Source organism: Palaemon carinicauda, unplaced genomic scaffold, assembly GCF_036898095.1.
Source record: "Palaemon carinicauda isolate YSFRI2023 unplaced genomic scaffold, ASM3689809v2 scaffold947, whole genome shotgun sequence".
NCBI lineage: Eukaryota > Metazoa > Arthropoda > Malacostraca > Decapoda > Palaemonidae > Palaemon > Palaemon carinicauda.
In genome coordinates this window covers 5,001-30,000 of record NW_027172255.1, presented here as the reverse complement: position 1 = coordinate 30,000, position 25,000 = coordinate 5,001, and the positions used below count along the sequence as shown (strand labels likewise).

At 34.0% G+C, this 25,000-nt stretch overlaps 2 protein-coding genes across 4 annotated transcripts in view; one reads left to right on the top strand and one right to left on the bottom strand.

Moving 5' to 3' along the window:
- The window catches only part of LOC137637720 (uncharacterized), a 19,548-nt gene extending 2,120 nt beyond the window's left edge, over window positions 1-17,428 (bottom strand). For 2 of the 3 annotated variants that reach the window (XM_068369871.1, XM_068369869.1), the window contains exons 1-4: window positions 16,950-17,428; window positions 14,203-14,226; window positions 5,537-5,596; window positions 4,973-5,331 (exon numbers count right to left, since the gene is read on the bottom strand). In XM_068369871.1, the coding sequence (XP_068225972.1) occupies window positions 4,973-5,331; window positions 5,537-5,596; window positions 14,203-14,226; window positions 16,950-17,153 (647 nt within the window). In that variant the 5' untranslated portion in view covers window positions 17,154-17,428. The remainder of the gene's footprint in view (window positions 1-4,972; window positions 5,332-5,536; window positions 5,597-14,202; window positions 14,227-16,949) is intronic. The other variant, XM_068369870.1, reaches the window with a different exon arrangement.
- A 4,541-nt stretch (window positions 17,429-21,969) lies between these two features.
- Window positions 21,970-25,000, top strand: part of LOC137637721 (uncharacterized) — a gene marked incomplete at its 3' end in the record, with an annotated part of 8,026 nt that continues 4,995 nt past the window's right edge. The window contains exon 1 of the mRNA XM_068369872.1: window positions 21,970-22,631. Coding sequence (XP_068225973.1) covers window positions 22,212-22,631 — 420 coding nt within the window. The remainder of the gene's footprint in view (window positions 22,632-25,000) is intronic.

The window sequence follows — 25,000 nt, the reverse complement described above, 5'->3', positions numbered from 1 at the left end:
GTTTATTTATGACATACTTGTTTTGATGTTGTTAATAGTTTACATATGACATGTCTGTTTTGACGTTGTTACTTATTTTAGAATGATTTATTGTTAATTTGTTCTCTTCATTTATTTATTTCCTTATTTCCTTTCCTCACTGGGCTATTTTTCCCTGTTGGAGCCCCTGGGCTTATAGCATCTTGCTTTTCCAACTAGGGTTGTAGCTTGGATAATAATAATAATAATAATAATAATAATAATAATAATAATAATAATAATAATAGCAGAGACAGGAATATTTCCAGTTGAAAATAGTGTGACGGGCCGAGAGAAGGTTGTGACTCAAAGACACGATAAAAGTAACTGAGTGAGTTTATTATAGAACACTCTCCTTTATACACAAAAGCTCAAGGCAACAGGAAAGTTCATGTTCAAAATCGACACCGTTACCGATGAGAAAAACACATGTTTTTTTTCAGGTTCTTTTTAGTGCGAAGGGAGAGCGAAGATACAAGCATAATATTTACACAAATAGAATAGAGTATAAAAAGGTGATGCTATTTTATAACATTAGATGACAAACGACTGGTTAAGGAGGTAGTGGAAGATCAAATACGAGAACCATGTGGGGAATGTTGGAGAAGTATTATAGAAATATGCAATAAATACATTAAAATTGAAGAATTAGGAAAATATAAAAAGCAACAACTCAAAAAAAGAAATAAAAAGAAAAATGGCAAATGAAATCAAAAGAAAAATAGAAAGAAAGCAGAGATGACCAAACAGTTTTGTGAATAGTAATGACAGAAGAGACAACATAGGAGAACTTACTAATGAGGTGATAATAGTTATGAAAACAAGGTTGAATATGCTAGAATTAAAAGAACATTATAGAAACAGGAATGATAAGGATAGACTTTGTATATGTAGGGAGGCAGAGGATATTACTGAGCATAATTTTAACTGTAATGAGTTAAGGAAATTTAGAAATAATAACATAGGAATAGGAAATTTAGTAACCCAAACTAAAGAGATTGCCCGGTATATTGGAAAGGCCCTAGAAGTTTAGAAGTAAAAGTATGTCAGCTGTGAAGCTGTCTGTATAGGAGGTAACTAATGATAATGAATTTTCCGTAGATTGCATCATTTTGCAACTAGTACGCTTCTAGTAGTATGCCCACAAATCATTGTTGTGGTGAGAGCAACGAGGAACCTGGAACAGTCACTTGGGTAGAATATATGTCATTTTATGTTAGCAGGAGTTCAGAGGTTAGGATAAAGAAAAGGACATGTGGGTAAAAGGATAGAGAACAGGATGGTCAGGATAGAAGAGAATGGAGCTTGGGGGAAAGATAAGGAAAAGAGGATTTAGGAGAATAGGATGTTCAGGATATGGGTAAAGGCTCTAGACAAAGAAGAAGAAGAAGAAGAAGAAGAAGAAGAAGAAGAAGAAGAAGAAGAAGAAAATTCTTATGTCAGTAGAAAGATAGAAGAAGAAGAAGAAGACCTTTATGTCAGTAAATAGAATGAAGAAGAAGAAGCAGAAGAAGAAGAAGAAGAAGAAGAAGAAGAAGACTTTTATGTCAGAAGATAGAATGAAGAAGAAGAAGAAGAAGAAGAAGAAGACGACGAAGAAGAAGAAGACTTTTATGTCAGAAGATAGAATGAAGAAGAAGAAGAAGACGAAGAAGAAGAAGAAGAAGACGAAGAAGAAGACTTTTATGTCAGAAGATAGAATGAAGAAGAAGAAGAAGACGAAGAAGAAGAAGAAGAAGACGAAGAAGAAGACTTTTATGTCAGAAGATAGAATGAAGAAGAAGAAGAAGAAGAAGAAGAAGAAAATTATTATGTCAGTAGAAAGATAGAAGAAGAAGAAGAAGGAGAAGAAGAAGAAGAAAATTATTATGTCAAAAGAAGAAGAAGAAGAAGAAGAAGAAGAAGAAGAAGAAGAAGAAGAAGAAAATTATTATGTCAGTAGAAAGATACAAGAAGAAGAAGAAGACTTTAATGTCAGTAGAAATAGGAGAAAGGTAACTTGAGGGAATCAAAAGTAACTTTGATGTCTTTCAAAATGGGTTACATTAATGTTAAATAAGTTACATTATGTGAAACAAATGGGTTTATGGAATAAAAGAAAATAATTCTTTTTATAGAAAATAATTATTAAAAAGAATACGAAAATTTACAAATGTAATTTTTATCATAGAAAATAATTATTTAAAGGGATACGTAAAATAGGTTACATAATATACAAATGGGCTTAAGGTATAAAAGAAATTACAAATGTAATTTTTATAATAGAAAATGAATATTTAAAGGGATAAAAATAGGTCACAATTATTATACGTGATACAATAGAGTTAAAGGTACCAAAACAAAGAAAAGAAAAAATTACAAATGAAATTTTTTTTCTTAAAAAATTATCATTTAAAGGGACAAAAATAGGTCACAATTATATGTGACACAAATGAATTTAAGGTATAAAAAAATAACAAATGTAATTTTTTTTTCATAGAAAATAATAATTTACAATTACTATACGTGATACAAATGCGCTTAAGGTATTAAAGAAATTACAAATGTAATTATTCAATGGAATATGAAAATTCAAATAGGTAATTTTTGAAAAAAAAAAAAAACTATTTTGAATATTCAACAAGAAAAAAAAATATAATGCAAGTCTGTCATTTTGAGTGAAACAATAAATTATACCAAAACATACCTATATTCACGATTGAATTCTCCTGTATATATGTAATAAATGAAATAGTTTGTTATTACATGTTTAAAACACATGACGTAATATGTCATTTTGGATGAAGATGCTAGCCGTGAGATTTGCTGTAGTCATATAAAATCATAAACAGGATGCACTATGCAGCCTCGGCAAGGTAACATTTTTCTGAAACGTCAACACCAATGCATCAGTGTGTGAAAGTTTGTGACGTCACCGGATGCAGGTGTCTTCCGAGAAAGAATGTAACAGTTTCCATATTGTGTTTAAATGCTACGACAACTAAGCATACGATATCTGTGATAACGATAATTTAATCAGTTCATATCTATACTTCACCTGAATTGGTCATCTGACCAAACCAGCTCCACTCCTATGATGGAAATGTTTAACTCTGTTGTTTTTAGAGAATAAATACTTTTTAAAGCTAATAAGATGAACTTCGTTATCCAGACTTAACATCTTAAACAACACATACTCAATGTGTGCTTATAAAAGTAGCACACTAATATATATACTTGCAATTTACAGACTAAGTAAAACCTTATAACTATATACATGGTATTTCTATACTGTATACACAATAACTATATTCAAAAGAGGCTCAGATATGTGATAAACAATTAGTTGATTTCGTCTTTGGTGATTGATTAAATAAATATGATATACTTATAGTGTAAGGCCTAAATTTTGCAAAAGTTCAATGCCTAAATTTTGCAAAAGTTTAAGGCCTAAATTTTGCAAAAGTTTAAGGCCTACATTTTGCAAAAGTTCAATGCCTAAATTTTGCAAAAGTTTAAGACCTAAATTTTGCAAAACTTTAAGGCCCAAATTTTGCAAAAGTTTAAGGCCTAAATTTTGCAAAAGTTTAAGGCCTAAATTTTGCAAAAGTTTAAGGCCTAAATTTTGCAAAAGTTTAAGGCCTAAATTATGCAAAAGTTTAAGGCCTAAATTTTGCAAAACTTTAAGGCCCAAATTTTGCAAAAGTTTAGGGCCTAAATTTAGCAAAAGTTTAAGGCCTAAATTTTGCAAAAGTCCTAAATTTTGCAAAAGTTCAAGGCCTAAATTTTGCAAAACTTCAAGGCCCAAATTTTGCAAAAGTTTAGGGCCTAAATTTAGCAAAAGTTTAAGGCCTAAATTTTGCAAAAGTCCTAAATTTTGCAAAAGTTCAAGGCCTAAATTTTGCTAAACTTTGAAGGCCCAAATTTCACAAAAGTTCAGGGCCTAAATTTCCCGAAAGTTTAAAGCCTAAATTTTGCGAACGTTTAAGACCTAAATTTGCAAAAGTTTAAGACCTACATTTTGCAATTTCCCGAAAGTTTAAGGCCTACATTTTGGGGAATTTTAAGATCTAAATTTTGCAAAAGTTTAAGGCCTAAATTTCACAAAAGTTCAAGGCCTGAAATTTTGCAAAAATTTAAGGCCTAAATCTTTGCAAAAATTTAAGGCCTAAAGTTTTGCAAAAATTTAAGGCCTAAAATTTTGTAAAAGTTGAAGATATAAATTTCCTGAAAGTTTAAGGCCTAAATTTTGCAAAGGTTTAAGGCCTAAACATGGTGAAAGCCTAAGGCCTCAATTTCATGTAAATCATATCTCTGACCTAAAACTCATTGAAACTAATTACAGCTTGAAAAACAGCAATCGAGAAACTAGGCCTATGGTGCCCAAATGAAATAGGAATATGAAGTAATAATGACAATTGGATCAAAATTCTAACCAATTTAAATAAGGGCTGAGAAAGCAAGCCTACCTATGATATATCTATTTCAAAATATTGTCCCCAGAAACCACAAACAAATATTAAATACAAAGATTCTTCCATAACCAGGGTCTAAAAAAAAAAAAAGAAAAAAAAAAAAAAAAAAAAAAAACAGTTGCACAGCAGAATTTCTGGTACGCCTCAATCTGAGGAAGTACACCCCATCGCATCCTTACCGCACTGTGAGTAACCGAATGGATAGCTTAGGGATAGATGGTAGAGGTAATTAAGGGTGTGACAAGGTACATCAGAATAGATTCTCACCAGAACGTCAGCCGGGCAAGCCCAACCCCCTAATGTGGTGCCCAACCACAGCAGTGCCCTCCCCAATAAAAAACTTAAACTCACATTCCCAGGCTGGGATCGATCTGCCGCCATGAGAACGCTAGGCGAACACAGTGGCCTCCCCATTGAACAGCTTAAACTCACAGTCCCAGGCTGGGATCGATCTGCCGCCATGCGAACACGTTACCACTGTACTAGCCTAAGAAACTCACCTGCACGAGAGTTTCTCCTGAGCAGTGTTGTACTGCTGGAAGGAGAGCGCCATCGTCCCTGAGAAGAGCAGCTTCGCAGCTCCTTTGCAAGGTTTGGACTTCGCTTTGTCCAGGCTCTTGTCTTCGCACACCGAGTACAAGCAGTTCTTCAGTTTGCTATCGCAGTCCCGCTTGTTGACCCTACAGGCAGAGCCGTAGCAGGCGTCGTGGATGCTGCAGCACTCCGTCAGTGGGGTGATGGGGAGCGACTCGTCCCTGATGTGGAAGCCCAGCGCCCCGCAGCCGCTGAAACTCGGTGTCGCTGCGTCCAGGACTGGGTCCGGCTCCGGAATCGGGATTGGATCAGATTCCTCCTTTGTCTGAAAGTAATATTGAGTAAACAATTTTGTATTTTACAACATAATTATGATTTGTGCATATAATAGCACACACATGCTATTACTACTAATACTGTCACTAGCCAAGCCACCGCCCTAGCTGGAAAAGCAGGACGCTACAAGTCTAAGGACTCCAACAAGGAAATATGTACTTTAAACAAATTCCAAATGACCTAAAGCCTCATACCTTGTCATCTGGCGACGAGGCCTCTTCTTTGGGCTCGCCATCCCCCGCCAACTTTTTCATCTGGAAGAAATAATATATAAATAAAATCATTTTCTAATAAACTCCTAGATATAGATCACTGCAAATCATAACAATTTAATGGTCATAAATCCTTTTCAAAAAGTGTTTATAAAGACAGTTGAAGATCATAAATCAGATCTGCTGACCCATTGCAAATCACACTAGGCTATTAAGGTCTATCGTAAGGACTTAACAAACCCTAAAGCTGTTAAGCTCTATCTTAAGGTCTTATCAAAATCTATGGCTGTTAAGGTTTATCTTAAGGTCTTATTAAAACCTAAGTCTGTTAAGCTCTATCTTCAGGTCTTATCAAAACCTAAGTCTGTTAAGGTCTATCTTAAGGATTATCAAACCCTAAAGCTATTAAGGTCTATCTTAAGGTCTTATCAAAACCTAAGTATATTAAGGTCTATCTTAAGGATTATCAAAACCTAAGTCTGTTAAGGTCTATCTAAAGGTCTTATCAAAATGTATGGCTGTTAAGGTCTATCTTAAGGTCTTATCAAAACCTAATGCTGTTAAGGTATACCTTAAGGATTATCCAATCCTAAAGCTGTTAAGGTCTATCTTAAGGTCTTATCAAACCCTAAAGCTGTTAAGGTCTATCTTAAGGATTATCAAATCCTAAAGCTGTTAAGGTCTATCTTAAGGTCTTATCAAAACTTACTTCTCTTAAGGTCTATCTCTTAAGGTCTTATCAAAACCTATGGCTGTTAAGGTCTATCTTAAGGTCTTATCAAAACCTATGGCCATTACATTCTTGAGGTCTTATCAAAACCTAAGGCTGTTAAGGTCTATCTTAAGGATTATCAAACCATAAAGCTATTAAGGTCTATCTTAAGGATTATCAAACCATAAAGCTGTTAAGGTCTAATTAAGGATTATCAAACCCTAAAGCTGTTAAGGTCTATCTTAAGGTCTTATCAAAACCTAATGCTGTTAAGGTCTATCTTAAGGTCTTATGAAAATCTAATGCTGTTAAGGTCTATCATAAGGTCTTATCGAAACCTAAGGCTGTTAGGGTCTATCTTAAGGATTATCAAACCCTAAAGCTATTAAGGTCTATCTTAAGGTCTTATCAAAACTTATGGCTGTTAAGGTCTATCTTAAGATCTTATCAATAACTAAGGCTGTTAAGGTCTATCTTAAGGTCTTACCAAACCCTAATGCTGTTAAGGTCTATCTTAAGGTCTTATCAAAACTTAATGCTGTTAAGGTCTATCTTAAGGTCTTATCAAACCCTAATGCTGTTAAGGTCTATCTTAAGGTCTTATCAAACCCTAAAGCTGTTAAGGTCTATCTTAAGGTCTTATCAAAACCTAATGCTGTTAAGGTCTATCTTAAGGTCTTATCAACCCTAATGCTGTTAAGGTCTATCTTAAGGTCTTATAAAAACCTAAGGCTGTTAAGGTCTATCTTAAGGTCTTATCAAAAACCTAATGCTGTTAAGGTCTATCTTAAGGTCTTATCAAACCCTAAAGCTGTTAAGGTCTATCTTAAGGTCTTATCAAACCCTAATGCTGTTAAGGTCTATCTTAAGGTCTTATCAAAACCTAAGCTGTTAAGGTCTATCTTAAGGTCTTATCAAAACCTAATGCTGTTAAGGTCTATCTTAAGGTCTTATAAAACCTAATGCTGTTAAGGTCTATCTTAAGGTCTTATCAAACCCTAATGCTGTTAAGGTCTATCTTAAGGTCTGAACAAAACCTAAGGCTGTTAAGGTCTATCTTAAGTTCTTATCAAAACCTAAGGCTGTTAAGGTCTATCTTAAGTTCTTATCAAAACCTAAGGCTGTTAAGGTCTATCTTAAGGTCTTATCAAAACCTAATGCTGTTAAGGTCTATCTTAAGGTCTTATCAAAACCTAAGGCTGTTAAGGTCTATCTTAAGGTCTTATCAAAACCTAATGCTGTTAAGGTCTATCTTAAGGTCTTATCAAAACCTAAGCTGTTAAGGTCTATCTTAAGGTCTTATCAAAACCTAAGGCTGTTAAGGTCTATCTTAAGGTCTTATCAAAACCTAAGGCTGTTAAGGTCTATCTTAAGGTCTTATCAAAACCTAAGGCTGTTAAGGTCTATCTTAAGGTCTTATCAAAACCTAAGGCTGTTAAGGTCTATCTTAAGGTCTTATCAAAACCTAAGGCTGTTAAGGTCTATCTTAAGGTCTTATCAAAACCTAAGGCTGTTAAGGTCTATCTTAAGGTCTTATCAAAACCTAAGGCTGTTAAGGTCTATCTTAAGGTCTTATCAAAACCTAAGGCTGTTAAGGTCTATCTTAAGGTCTTATGAAAACCTAATGCTGTTAAGGTCTATCTTAAGGTCTTATCAAAACCTAAGGCTGTTAAGGTCTATCTTAAGGTCTTATCAAAACCTAAGGCTGTTAAGGTCTATCTTAAGGTCTTATCAAAACCTAAGCTGTTAAGGTCTATCTTAAGGTCTTATCAAAACCTAAGGCTGTTAAGGTCTATCTTAAGGTCTTATCAAAACCTAATGCTGTTAAGGTCTATCTTAAGGTCTTATCAAAACCTAAGGCTGTTAAGGTCTATCTTAAGGTCTTATCAAAACTAATGGCTGTTAAGGTCTATCTTAAGGTCTTATCAAACCTAAGGTGTTAAGGTCTATCTTAAGGTCTTATCAAAACCTAAGCTGTTAAGGTCTATCTTAAGGTCTTATCAAAACCTAAGGCTGTTAAGGTCTATCTTAAGGTCTTATCAAAACCTATGCTGTTAAGGTCTATCTTAAGGTCTTATCAAAACCTAATGGCTGTTAAGGTCTATCTTAAGGTCTTATCAAACCTAATGCTGTTAAGGTCTATCTTAAGGTCTTATCAAAACCTAAGGCTGTTAAGGTCTATCTTAAGGTCTTATCAAACCTAATGCTGTTAAGGTCTATCTTAAGGTCTTATCAAACCTAAGGCTGTTAAGGTCTATCTTAAGGTCTTATCAAAACCTAAGGCTGTTAAGGTCTATCCTAAGGTCTTATCAAAACCTAGTGCTGTTAAGGTCTATCTTAAGGTCTTATCAAACCTAAGTGCTGTTAAGGTCTATCTTAAGGTCTTATCAAAACCTAAGGCTGTTAAGGTCTAAATCAAGGTCTTATCAAAACCTAAGGCTGTTAAGGTCTATCTTAAGGTCTTATCAAAACCTAAGGCTGTTAAGGTCTACCTTAAGGTCTTATCAAAACCTAAGGCTGTTAAGGTCTATCAAGGTCTTATCAAAACCTAAGGCTGTTAAGGTCTACCTTAAGGTCTTATCAAACCTAAGGCTGTTAAGGTCTAAATCAAGGTCTTATCAAAACCTAAGGCTGTTAAGGTCTACCTTAAGGTCTTATCAATACCTAAGGCTGTTAAGGTCTAAATCAAGGTCTTATCAAAACCTAAGGCTGTTAAGGTCTACCTTAAGGTCTTATCAAAACCTAAGGCTGTTAAGGCCTATCTTAAGGTCTTATGAAAACCTAATGCTGTTAAGGTCTATCTTAAGGTCTTATCAAAACCTAAGGCTGTTAAGGTCTACCTTAAGGTCTTATCAATACCTAAGGCTGTTAAGGTCTAAATCAAGGTCTTATCAAAACCTAAGGCTGTTAAGGTCTACCTTAAGGTCTTATCAATACCTAAGGCTGTTAAGGTCTAAATCAAGGTCTTATCAAAACCTAAGGCTGTTAAGGTCTACCTTAAGGTCTTATCAAAACCTAAGGCTGTTAAGGCCTATCTTAAGGTCTTATGAAAACCTAATGCTGTTAAGGTCTATCTTAAGGTCTTATCAAAACCTAAGGCTGTTAAGGTCTACCTTAAGGTCTTATCAATACCTAAGGCTGTTAAGGTCTAAATCAAGGTCTTATCAAAACCTAAGGCTGTTAAGGTCTACCTTAAGGTCTTATCAATACCTAAGGCTGTTAAGGTCTAAATCAAGGTCTTATCAAAACCTAAGGCTGTTAAGGTCTACCTTAAGGTCTTATCAAAACCTAAGGCTGTTAAGGTCTATCTTAAGGTCTTATCAAAACCTAAGGCTGTTAAGGTCTATCTTAAGGTCTTATCAAAACCTAAGGCTGTTAAGGTCTACCTTAAGGTCTTATCAATACCTAAGGCTGTTAAGGTCTAAATCAAGGTCTTATCAAAACCTAAGGCTGTTAAGGTCTACCTTAAGGTCTTATCAAAACCTAAGGCTGTTAAGGTCTATCTTAAGGTCTTATCAAAACCTAATGCTGTTAAGGTCTATCTTAAGGTCTTATCAAAACCTAAGGCTGTTAAGGTCTACCTTAAGGTCTTATCAATACCTAAGGCTGTTAAGGTCTAAATCAAGGTCTTATCAAACCTAAGGCTGTTAAGGTCTACCTTAAGGTCTTATCAAAACCTAAGGCTGTTAAGGCCTATCTTAAGGTCTTATGAAAACCTAATGCTGTTAAGGTCTATCTTAAGGTCTTATCAAAACCTAAGGCTATTAAGGTCTACCTTAAGGTCTTATCAATACCTAAGGCTGTTAAGGTCTAAATCAAGGTCTTATCAAAACCTAAGGCTGTTAAGGTCTACCTTAAGGTCTTATCAATATCTAAGGCTGTTAAGGTCTAAATCAAGGTCTTATCAAAACCTAAGGCTGTTAAGGTCTACCTTAAGGTCTTATCAAAACCTAAGGCTGTTAAGGCCTATCTTAAGGTCTTATGAAAACCTAATGCTGTTAAGGTCTATCTTAAGGTCTTATCAAAACATAAGGCTGTTAAGGTCTACCTTAAGGTCTTATCAATACCTAAGGCTGTTAAGGTCTAAATCAAGGTCTTATCAAAACCTAAGGCTGTTAAGGTCTACCTTAAGGTCTTATCAATACCTAAGGCTGTTAAGGTCTAAATCAAGGTCTTATCAAAACCTAAGGCTGTTAAGGTCTACCTTAAGGTCTTATCAAAACCTAAGGCTGTTAAGGCCTATCTTAAGGTCTTATGAAAACCTAATGCTGTTAAGGTCTATCTTAAGGTCTTATCAAACCCTAGTGGTGTTAAGGTCTACCTTAAGGTCTTATCAATACCTAAGGCTGTTAAGGTCTAAATCAAGGTCTTATCAAAACCTAAGGCTGTTAAGGTCTACCTTAAGGTCTTATCAATACCTAAGGCTGTTAAGGTCTAAATCAAGGTCTTATCAAAACCTAAGGCTGTTAAGGTCTACCTTAAGGTCTTATCAATACCTAAGGCTGTTAAGGTCTAAATCAAGGTCTTATCAAAACCTAAGGCTGTTAAGGTCTACCTTAAGGTCTTATCAAAACCTAAGGCTGTTAAGGCCTATCTTAAGGTCTTATGAAAACCTAATGCTGTTAAGGTCTATCTTAATGTCTTAGCAAAACCTAAGGCTATTAAGGTCTAAATCAAGGTCTTATCAAAACCTAAGGCTGTTAAGGCCTATCTTAAGGTCTTATGAAAACCTAATGCTGTTAAGGTCTATCTTAATGTCTTAGCAAAACCTAAGGCTATTAAGGTCTAAATCAAGGTCTTATCAAAACCTAAGGCTGTTAAGGTCTATCTTAAGGTCTTATCAAAACCTGTGGCTGTTAAGGTCTATCTTAAGTATTATCAAACCCTATGGATGGTAAGGTCTATCTTAAGGTCTTATCAAAACCTATGGCTGTTAAGGTCTACCTTAAGGTCTTATCAATACCTAAGGCTGTTAAGGTCTATCCTAAAGTTTGATCAAAAGCAAAGTTGCACACAGAATAATACTAAACAATTATGTTGCAAAAGCTAAGTTGCACATGTTGCAAGCTATGTTACATAGCTGATCCCAAACACATTGTTACAAAGACTTATGAAACACGTTACAAAAGCGAAATCAAAGGTGAGAAGCTGATTGGCTATTGTATTTGAACAAATATTTATTGGGCATGGAAGCATATATTAATTGACTCGTATGATGTTGATGTTTCAATATTCAATTTTTTTTATTGAGGCGCATTTGCACCGACTCACAGCTGTGCCCTTTTAGCTAGGAAATTTTCCCGCGATCTGATTGGTTAGAATGATCTTGTCCAACCAATCAGTGATCAGGAAACTTTTCCGAGCTAAAAGGGCACCTCTGCGAGTCGGTGCAAATCTGCCTCACTAAAAAGAATTGACTATAGTCAATATAGATACAAAATCATATGGGAAGTCAAGTACATGAGAAACGTTTTTATTGCTATAAAAATAACACTATAGGCTCATTAGCACGGAAATAAATTCTTATAGAAATATATGGAATATAGGTAAAAATTACATAATATGTACACATGCAAAAACTCTCGTATATAAATATAGTATAGTAATCACATATGTGTACATACTGATCTAGCTAATCTATATATATATATATATATATATACATGTATATATATATATATATATACATGTATATATATATATATATATATATTTATATACATGTATATATATACATGTATATATATATATATATATATACATGTATATATATATACATGTATATATATATATATATATATATATGTTTGTGTGTGTGTGGACGTATCTTCAGTTTTAGATATGTAGATATGAACTTTGGCGTCACACCAACCATGGTCATTGAAGCCGTGAAGTTTGTATATTACATATAGCCTATACAGTCATGGGTAGTGCCATAGCCTCTGTAACATAGTCTTCCACCGTCTTGAGGTAGAGTTCTCTTGCTTGAGGGTACACTCGGGCACACTATTTTATCTTATTTATCTTCCTCTTGTTTTTTTTTTATTTTATTTTATAGTTTATATATGAAAGATCTAATTTAATGTTGTTACTGTTCTTAATTGTTCATGGGGTCTCTTGTAGTTTATTTATTTCCTTGTTTCCTTTCCTCACTGGGCTATTTTTCCTGTTGGAGCACTTGGGCTTATAGCATGATGCTTTTCCAACTAGGGTTGTAGCTTAGCAAGTAGTAGTAGTAGTAGTAGTAATAATAGTAATAATGATAATGATAATAATAATCATCATCATAATAATTATTATTGATAATAACAATAACAATAATAATAATAATTATAACAACAATAACAATAATAATAATAATAACAACAACAATAACAATAATATATACGTAGTCGTCTCTGCAGTTATTTTAGACACGTAAGCTGACAGATCAAATGCCAAATGGCGTCACAACCACCATGGTCACTGATATTGGAATTCTACAAATAGACAGATTTGGTGAAAAGTAACAAATTTAGAAAATATAAAGATTTGATTGTAAAAGATATATTAGACAGAGAGGCTACTATCTGTATACAGAAGTCAGAAGATGGATTTGGTGGTATTTCTGGGCCATATCATTAATTAATACAGTAAGTCCTATTTCTTATTAGTCTTTATTATTCAATCGATGTTATTATTATTATTATTATTATTATTATTATTATTATTAATATTATTATTATCATTATAATTATTACTATTAATATCATTATTATTATTATCACTATTATTATTAATATTATTATTATCATTATAATTATTATTATTATTATTACTATTATTATCATTATAGTTATTATCATTATTATTATTATTATTATTTGCTAAGCTACGACCCTATTTGGAAAAGCAGGATGCTATTCACCCAATGGCTCCAACAGGGGAAAATAGCCCAGTGAGGAAAGGAAATAAGGAGATACGTGAACTTCAATAGAAGTAATGAACAATATGGAATATTTTAAGAACAGTAACAACCTGAAATAGATCACCCATATATATAAACTATAAAAACTTAAAATAAAACGATAAAAACATTAGGGAGAGAAATAAGAAAAAGTGTGCCAGAGTGTACCCTCAAGCAAGAGAATTCTACCTCAAGACAGTGGAAGGAAATGGTCCAGAGGCTATGGCACTACCCAAGACTAGAGAACAATGACTAAAGTCTCTTTATGAGCTTGGCTATAATATCCAGGAAGAATCCGTTAGTTAATGCCAAAAAAATTCACTTGCAGGACAAAGGCCTCAGACATGTCCATAGTCATGTCTGGGGTTTGACATTTTCATCAGCACACTGGTCATTGCCCATTGGTGATGGTGGGAGATTTTAGTGTTTTCTCACAGCAAACCAACCTAGTATGGACGGCCCTGGTCGGTATATACAACGTTGTTGATCATAGCGATGCACAAAGCATTTCAGCGTGTTAAAGTATCCTTACTCAAAGAAGGATATATATATATATATATATATATAATAAATTATATATATTATATATATACATCATATATATATATATATATATATGTGTGTGTGTGTATGTATGTATGTATGGAGAGAGAGAGAGAGAGAGAGAGAGAGAGAGAGAGAGAGAGATGAAAATAACGCTTAATCTCACAGATCCTAGTCGCAAGCAATGCCTTCAACATGATAATAAACACTAATAATAAAAGCATGATGATGAACTAATAAAAAAAGCAACGCCATAAGCATGAATGCACACAAGTCAAGCATACTTTCTACGTACATATATACATATGTGCGTAATAATATATACACGGCTTATCACTTGTGACTGGACACAACACGGGCTGCTTGCGTAAGACGCGGTATGCGTATATGTATGAATGCATGTATTAAGTATGTATACGTACAGCATACCAGAAATTTTTACACCACCTTCCAGTCTATCCATCCTCCAAGCTGCTTGGGTAACAGGGAAAAAGGGAAAAAGGTATTAAAATCTGTCATGGAAAATATAAATCACTGTTATTATAATTGTTATTGTTATTATTATTATTGTTGTTGATATTATTACGATAATTATTATCATTATTATTATTACTATAATAATAATATTAATAATAATAATAATTATTATTATTATTGTTATTAGTATTGCGATAATCAAAATTATTATTATTATTATTATTATTATTATTATTATTATCATCATTATTATTACCATTAATATTATTATTATTATTATTATTATCATAACAATAATAATAATAATAATAATAATAATAATAATAATTATTATTATCCTTACTAGCTAAGCTACAACCCTAGTTGGAAAAGCAAGATACTATAAGCCCAAGGGCTCCAATAGGAAAAAATAGCCCAGTGAGGAGAGAAATAAGGAAATAGATAAACGATATGAAAAGTAATGAACAAAATAAAACATTTTAAAAAATGTAATATCAAAATCGACATTTGAATCGGAAATTCTCCGTAAAAATATACTGTCCTCAGCCGTATTTCAGTAAAATACAGGCGACTGTAATTTTTACCTTAGTTTGTTATTATCTTTTACGGGTTGGTGACCGTAATATCACTCCATTACGTCAATATATCCGTTTTTAAAACAGTAAATGCCTGGCAATATTTATTCCATGATTTTTACCGTTTTTTATAGGTGGCAGGTTGGCCAGGCCACCAGCCCCCCTTTGAGATACTACCACTAGAGAGTAATGGGGTCTTTTGACTGGCCAGACATTACTACATTCGATCCTTCTCTCCGGTTACATTTCATTTTCCCTTTGCCTAAACACACAGCGAATAGTCTGGCCTATTCGACTGAAGGGGTTACTGCACTGTAATTGTTCAGTGGCAACTTTCCTCTTGGCTAGGGTAGAAGAGACTCTTAAGCCATGGTAAGCAGCTCTTCTAGGAGAAGGACACTCCAAAATCAAACCATTGTTCTCTAATCTTGGGAAGTGCCACATCCTCTGTACCATGGTCTTTCACTGTCTTGGGTTAGAGTTCTCTTGCTTGAGGGTACACTCGAGCACACTATTCTATCTTACTTCTCTTCCCCTCGTTTTGTTAAAGTTTTTATAGTTTACATAGGAGATATTTATTTTAATGTTACTGTTCTTAAAATATTTTATTTTCCTTTTATTCCCTTCCCTCACTGGGCTATTTTCCCTGTTGGAACCCTTGGGCTTATAGCATCCTGCTTTATCAACTAGGGTTGTAGCTTAGCAAGTAATAATAATAATAATAATAATAATAATAATAATAATAATAATAATTACGGCAATTTTTTAACAGTGCAGAGAACAGTACATTAACATTATGGCAAAATTTGAAGCAATTTGTAACCAGTTGTGAAGTGTATGAAGAATTTTATTATTGAAAAATATAGTATATATAAAGAAAATATTTTTAGTCTTGTTATATTAACCAATGGATAACTTTCGAATTTATATAAAAAAAAAATGCATGAAAAAAATTATTGAATATGGAGCTACAGTAATAAAAAAATTAAATATCAGATAATCAGCTGTGAAGTTTATAAAAAATTTTGTTATTGAAAAAAAAAATATATATATAAAATACTTTTTCATTTTTGTGACATTAACCAATGGATGACTTTGAAAGACAAAAAAAAAAATGCATGAAAAATATGTGATCGAAACCTGAACTAATACAAAAATTAAATATCAGATGTTAATTAATCATGAATTTAAATTATTTAGAAAATTCAATAATCTGATACAGTAAGAATATAAAACGAACATAGAATCGTGTAATAAGAAATCTGTTGTAACAGAAGAATGGGAAATATTTAACATAACAGCATCGTTCATTTGAAATTTAGTTGACATTTTTATACTATCTTAATTATAATAAGTTATAAATATGATTATCAATAGCAATACCTTTATATTTCATATGATATATTACCCCTCACTAATAAGTATTTCTATAAAATATATTTCAATACATTTCTAATTCGATGAAAGAATGCTAAGAATAAATTATATGTATTAAATTGGTCCTAATGCGTAATAATAATAATAATAATAATAATAATAATAATAATAACAACAACAACAACAATAACAACAACAATAATATAAAAAGGAACGAACATTTTAAACAGAATTAAAGTGGATATGTTCTTCACTCACGTATTGATTTAACGGTGTGAAATATATACGGTATTTACGTTTTACGAATATGTATGCACAGAGAGAGAGAGAGAGAGAGAGAGAGAGAGAGAGAGAGAGGAGTGGCAAACACAGAGGAATTTAGTAAATGACGTTAAACAGACCTTGTCAACAGATGTTTTCATGTGTCATACTTAATACTATAAAGAATTTGCTTTGGGAGAAATACTCTTGTGGTTTTATTAACCAGAATTACCTTATAAAGATTTATCGAATGCTAAAAGTCGATAGATTGATCAAAACAAGTTTTAGATCTTAATATTAACCAAACATCTATATAAACATAATACTAAGAGTAGGACTAGCTTTGGGTTAGGTTAGGTAAGACTTGAAATTCCATCCTTCCATACAAAGTGAGTCCTTGAATTTGGATATGATAAAACATATAAATAGCCAAAATAGCCAATCCCAGATATTAATAGCCATCCATAACGTAAAAAAAGTCGACAAATGACTATTTAAACTCGCCTCTGAGGTCGATTCGAGGAACAAGTCGATCGCCCGGATGGCTTTCGACACGGCACCAACTCCTTCGGCCACGTCGTGTAATATGCGGCCCCCGGAGATAACGGCGTCGTAGAGATTCCAGAAGAGGTCAACATTGTCGCCTTGGACGCCGCCAGAGGTCAAGGCTAAGAAGAGGCACAGATACAACAGCGGCATGGACTCCATTGTGAAGAGGAACGTACAGATACACCCGGTTCCTCAGTCCTTTTTACTCTCTTTCGGGTTCCTTCACATGAGTGAAATATTAAATCAATAATCGATTGCACGCACTCTAGATATCACTCACATCACGTCAGTCGCAGTATATCAATGTATTACACTTTCACTGTTTATATACACCGTGTATGTTTCAGTTGGCAATCGCTGGTTGGCAGAGGGGACTTAGCTTCCTCTCCAACCGATGTCTCGCGGCATACTGAGCAGTATTGCCAGATGGGTTGGTCTAAAATTCCCCAAAACTCATGATAAAAAATCCCCAAGACAACACAAAAATCCCCATTTCCACAAATATATTTCCTCCTGTGAGCTTTACTAATATAGAAATCACTCTCTATACTCCACGTAAGTACAGTAACCTAATTGCAATAATATAGAGTTTACTGATCTTTTCTTCAGCATAGATAATTGTACTGAAAATCCCCATCAGACTTCCAAAATCCCCAAATCTAGGAATAAAACCCCATACCTGGCAACACTTATACTAAGTTGGGAAAAAAGAAGAGGAAGAGGGGAGACAACACACACACACACACACACACACATGGCACCAGTGGACAAAAGTAGATAGGGACACGTCACTACAGTTTCATTATATTAGAAACGGTTAAATGCAGTTTCATTTTACAAGGGTTGCAGAAGATCCTCTTAGAAATTCGTATAGATTAACTTAGAGGTTTTGAGGTAGAAAATGTCAACATAGAAACGTATCAGTCTGCATTTTAGTGCAACTTGTGACGTAAATATTATGTAATGGAGATTTGGCGCGAATAGAATTTAATTCTTAACATAAACTCCGACGTGTTGCAAGTTTCATGACACAATTTCAGTAATTGTTACGTTATATATATATATATATATATATGTATATATATATATATATATATATAATTTATATATATATATATATATATATATATTCAAGCACGCTGAGAGTGCAGACCTCCGCCAGGGCAGATTATTTCTCGAAACCAGCTTGCCTTTCCCAGAATCAATTTAGACCGTAGGCGTATTTGAAGTCAGTGTGACAACCATAAGCGAAGTTGTGGTCAAGATTAGGGTTAATTCGGCCGACCTTCAGCTCGACCTTGACCTTGACCTTTGACCTAGGTCTTTCACTATACGAGTAAAATTATGGCCAGGATAGCTGTTCACAACCATACAAACGAACAAGCCGGGGGCGAAAACATAGCCTCCCCCTATGTTCGTTGGCGGAGGTAAAGATGGAACCTTAAAATCAGAAGAATGTGTAATGACTAGATTCAACAATGAACAGGAAATGACGTCAGAGCTCCAACTCCACGCAGACCAATGACAGCCCAACTAGTTTCTCTTACTTTTGCCAGGACACGCCCATTCTACGCTGTCGTCAGCGTTAACTAAATATGATACTTGTTTGAACGGCTTTTATACATGTGTATGTTTGTATACACACACACACACACACACACACAGAGAGAGAGAGAGAGAGAGAGAGAGAGAGAGAGAGAGAGATATGTTTGTGTGCAAGCATATATGTATTCTAAAAAGGCCAATAAACGAATAGAAATAAACTAAATCTCTATTTCTATCAATGTATAGGGGTCGAGATATATATATATATATATATATGTGTGTGTGTACAGGCACTCGTATACATTCTTTTCTGAATATGTATATCTTTACGTGGTGAAAGGGTTTGTGTTTTGCCATGATCTGCAAAGCTCTACTAATTAGGGCCACCCATACTAGGTTGGTTTGCGGTGAGTGATCAGCGTGCTGATGAAAATAGCCAAACCCCAGGTAGTAGTAGGTTGGCCAGGGCACCGGCCACCCATTGAGATACTACCACTAGAGAGTTATGGCGTCTTTTGACTGGCCAGGCAGTACTATGTTGGATTCTTCTCTCTGGTTACGGTTCATTTTCCCATTTGCCTACACATGCATCCAATAATTTGGCCAATATTTTACATATTCTCCTCTATCCTCATACACCTGACAACACTGTGATTACTAGACAATTCTTCTTCACCCAAGGGGTTAACTACTGCACTGTAATTGTTCAGTGGCTACTTTCCTCTTGTTAAGGGTAGGAGAGACTCTTTAGCTATGGTAAGCAGCTCTTCTAGGAAAAGGACACTCCAAAATCAAACCATTGTTCTCTTGTCTCGGGTAGTGCCATAGCCTCTGTACCATGGTCTTCCACTGCCTTGGGTTAGAGTTCTCTTGCTTGAGGGTACACTCGGGCACACTATTCTATCTAATTTCTCTTCCTCTTGTTTTGTTAAAGTTTATATAGGAGATATTTATTTCAATATTGTTACTCTTAAGATATTTTACCTTTCCTTTTTTCCTTTCCTCACTGGGCTATTTTCCCTGGTGGAGCCCGTGGGCTTATAGGATCCTGATTTTCCAACTAGGGTTATAGCTTAGCAAATAATAATATGATTATGGACATGTCCGAAGTCTTTGTCCTGCAGTGGACTAGAAACGGCTGCATTTGTTGTTATATATATATATATATATATATACACATATATATATATATATATATGTATGTATATATTAACATATATATACATACATACATACATACATATATATATATATATATATATATTCTTTGGGTGATATACTATATTTGTGTGTGTATGTCCGTGTGTATATATTTATATCATTGTATTCTTAAATGTGTGCAAATTACACTGACTCAAATTTTTGCAACTGTTTTAAAGGTCACTCATGAATGGACCAAGGAGGGTCAGGCAATGGCTGGTGATTTCTCTGCAGTTAAACCTGTAGGATCACCCCAGTCCGGCGATCGCAAGACAGGAACGTTGCCAATAAGCCAACACAAATTTGAACCTTAGGCCTATTTGTCTTTGCAAGAGCCAATACAGATTTCAGCTATAGGCCTACAACATGAAGACTTCCGGCTGTAAGAATACAAAAAGTTTAGTAGGCCTATCTATTCAGATTCTCATTGGGCAGGTTTAATAGTATATATTACTTCTCTTGAAGTTTATTTATTTCCTTGATTCGTTTCCTCACTGGGCTATTTTTTCCTTGTTGGAACCCTTGGGCATATAGCATCTTTGCTTTTTAACTGGGGTTATAGCTAAGCTTGTAATAATAATTATAATAATAATAATAATAATAATAATATTTTTACAATGTTGTTGTTGAAGGTATGCACACCTTGCCCTTTGGTGCAAAAGAGAGAGAGAGAGAGAGAGAGAGAGAGAGAGAGAGAGAGAGAGCCTGAAGCCTTTAGCTGACTAAGCAGTTTCCTGACAGTGTTCCGCCGCATACCTTAAAGAATTAGAACAAAAATGAAATAGGAAAATGAAAAAAGAATAAAATTACTTGCAACAAAACACAGCAGATACCTAAACTAGACCATACATACATACATAGAAATTACAAGGGAAGTAGAAAAAGCAAGAGAAGACGATGGATTGACGAGCTAAGAAAATTTGAGGTTGTAGACTGGCATAGGAAGGCCATAAACAGACGTAAGTGGAAGGGCATGTCTGGGGCCTTTGTCATGTAGTAGACTAGTTACGGCTGATGATGATGATGATGATATATAGCCTACAGTATGTAAATATATACACATTCCTATATGTATATATATATATATATATATATCGGTGTGCATACACACATCCATACATAAATACATACATATGTATATATAATCGGCCGCTACGCTCTCTCTCTCTCTCTCTCTCTCTCTCTCTCTCTCTATATATATATATATATCGGTGTGTATACACACATCCATACATAAATACATACATATGTATATATAATCGGCCGCTACTCTCTCTCTCTCTCTCTCTCTCTCTCTCTCTCTCTCTCTTTCTATATATATATATATATATATATAGTCACACACAATGCTTTTACTATTGAACAAAACTCAAATTCCAGGTAAGAACCCGTGTCATGGCCGTGACAAGACACATCTATAACAAACCATCTCAACTTTAAAAAAGAAAAAAAAGAAAAAAAAAACCTCATCTTTAAATACACCAGAAGAATGCAAAGATAAAAAACAAATAAGTAGAGATGGAAGGCTCATTTAGGTCAGTGACCGCTAGCCTCCAATATTACCGTTATTTTTCTGAGCACCGGTATAGCAGGTCCCCGAGTCCTCTTACCTCTGGAATACAGGAATCTAGTGGCAGAAATGTCTTGCCTTACTGTATATACAAGTTTTTTATGCGGTTCTTGGGTGGTTTTGTTTATTTGTTGATCATTCTGCGTTTTATTAATAGTTTTTATTACTTTATATTAAAGCTTTCTGTTATCGTAAGTGTTTTTAAGTTATATGAGCGTGCTGAGACCATATCCTCCATCCACTTTTTCCGAGGTATATGATTCTTTTTCGATTATTTTATTATATTTCTCTTGTTATTACTTCATTTTGTTCTCTGTGTAGATTGTAGAGATAGAGAAGCTTTGATAATCACTTGAAATTCAATCATAGGTTCATATTTTAAATGCCTTTACCGCTGGGGAAGAATACAAAATTATATGACACTATAACTGTCCTATTTTACAAAGAAACGTAACTATTTATAAAGCCAAAAAAACATTAAAAAAAATCGTGCTATAACAAAACTCATGAGATTTCTCTGTATAAATAACCACTTACCCTTATAATACTTTATTCATAGCAAAGATGTGATATTGTCTTGAGGATGCAACCAAGACAAAGTTGCCAGTGTTCAAATTTCCAGACAATTCAACTTCCTGGACGTAAGTCTGAGAGAGTCAGTCAGTGGGCAACGAACCTTAGTGGCTAGTGGATGAAAACTAACAGAAACTCTTAGTGATTTTGAGTAACCAAAAGCTGATATTTATAACTTCGATGTGGAAGTGCACGACTGAAAATTAACAATATTTTTCACACACAAATATGTGATTTTAGATGATTTTACTAAGCGAGGTGGACGTATCTATACATAGCTTTATACATCATGAAAGATAGCGTTTTTCTTTGAGGAAATCATCTTAATCATGGAAAAAATGCTTGCACAGCTAAAAACTTTCCTTTCAGCAGTCAACCGCATTTTGAACAAGAGGCTCGCCCCGGGCATCTGGCTCATATGTTTCCTAGCCTTGTTCACGGTGAGCCACTTGGCCTTACTTAGCGTCGAAAGAACTCGAGATTTGCGAGCCATTGGCCACGAAAATTCTACTTTTCAAAAACTCCTACAGAGATTGATGATCAGTGATAGATCGCTGTGTGGAGGAGCTTGTGCTAATAAAGAGATTAGTGGCGTTAAAATAGCTCCTGAGGTAGATAATAGCAATGGAGAAAGTGGAGATAGACAAGAAGAAGAAATTAAAGAAGAAATTATTCTACCAGAGAGGGCGCAAGTTATGCATCCTGAACAATATCTACCAGATGTAGCTAAAAGGTTGAGTTCATCCTGGGTAAGTAATTTTCTCAAACCATTATTATTATTATTATTATTATTATTAGCAGCAGCAGCTAAGCTACAACCCTAGTCGGAAAAGCAGGATGCTATAAGCACAAGGGATCCAACAAGGAAAATAGCCCAATGAGGAAGGGAAACTAGGGAATTATTATTATTATTATTATTATTATTATTATTATTATTATTACAAGCTAATCTAAAACATTAGTTGGAGAAGCAGGATGTTATAAACCCAATGGCTCCAACAGGGCAAAATAGCCCAGTGAGGAAGTGAAACAAGGAAATAAATAAACTACAAAAGAAATAAGGAACAATGATAATATTTTAAGCAAAGTCACAACATTAAAATAGGAATATTCGATAATACATAGATATATTAGCATTCACAAAAACTCAATAAATATATTCAGAGTTTTTAAACTGTTATTAGAGCGATACCTTGAAACTGCGTGACCCCATTCTTAGACGAGCCAGTAATGAGGCCAAAACTCTACGGAGTATACTACCCAAGTATCAACCCATCAATTTAAGATCCGGGTTTTTTTTTTTTCATTTTTTGTAACTTCATAGTTAACGTAAAGGTACATTTAACCATTATACAATAAATGTAAATTCTTTTATTCGTCCTCATAGATTGTATGAAGTCGAAGACAATGTAAGTTACGATACCTCTCGATATATATCCATCAATTAGTGAGTTATCTATAAATTCTAAAGTTTGAACTTCAAGAAATTGCAAGATCACGACACAATACATGGAAGTTCGAAAATAATAATTTTAAAGCATTTTGAGAGAGTAGTAAGAATGTAAGTTTGTAAGAAAAAATTATTATTATTATTATTATTATTATTATTATTATTATATTCATTACTATTATTATTACCATTATTACAATTATTATTATTATTATTATTATTATTATTATTATAATTATTATTATTATCATTGTTATTATTATCATTACTATTATTATCATTACTATTATTATCATTATAATAATAAATTATTATTATTATTATGATAATAATAATAATAATAATAATAATAATAATAATAATTATTATTATTATTATTAGCTAAGCTACAACCATATCTGGAAAATTAGGATGCTATAAGCCCAAAGGATCCAAAATGGAAAAATAGCCCAGCGAGGAAAGGAAACAAGGAAATAAATAAACCACAAGAGAAGTATTGAGTAATCAATACAAAATACTTCAAGATGAGTACTAATAAATATATAGATTATATGAGAAGTAACGAATGATTAATATAAAACATTTTAAGAACAGTAACAACGTTAAAATAATATATATATATATATATATATATACTGTATATATACAGTATATATATATATATATATATAAAAACTATGTCAGCCTGTTCAACATAAAAAACATTTGCTGCTAGTTTGAACTTTTGAAGTTCCACCGATTCAACTACCTGATTACGAAGATCATTCCATAATCTAGTCACAGCTGGAATAAAACTTCTAGAATACTGTAAAGTATTGAGCCTCATGATGGAGAAGATACTACACAGTATTCTAGGAGTTTTATTCCAGCTGTGACCAAGTTGTGGAATGATCTTCCTAATCGGGTAGTTGAATCAGTAGAACTTCAAAAGTTCAAAGTTGCAGCAAATGTTTTTATGTTGAATAAGCTGATGTAATTTTATAGTTTATATAAGAACTATCTGTGTTAATGTTGTTAGTGTTTTTAAAATATTTTTATTTTAATTGTTCATTACTTCTTATATCGTTTATTTATTTCCTTCTTTCCTTTCCTCTCTGGGCTATTTTTCCCTGTTGGAGCCCTTGGGCTTATAGCATCTTACTTTTCCAACTTGGGTTGTAGCTTAGCTTAACTGCATACTTAGTACTACGTACAGGATGGTACCGGATGGGACGACTCGAACCCGTATGACTCAGAATTATGAAAATCTCATGCAACAAGCATAACGAACTAAATGAATAAATGAATGACGGTACATACATCATACATATACCAAGGCACTTCCCCCAATTTTGGGGGGTAGCCGACATCAACAAATGAAACAAAACAAAAAGGGGACCTCTACTCTCTACGTTCCTCCCAGCCTGACAGGGGACTCAACCGAGTTCAGCTGGTACTGCTAGGGTGCCACAGCCCAACCTCCCACATTATCCACCACAGATGAAGCCTCATAATGCTGAATCCCCTACTGCTGCTACCTCCGCGGTCATCTAAGGCATCGGAGGCAGCAGCAGGGCCTACCGGAACTGCGTCACAATCGCTCGCCATTCATTCCTATTTCTAGCACGCTCTCTTGCCTCTCTCGCATCTATCCTCCTATCACCCAGAGCTTTCTTCACACCATCCATC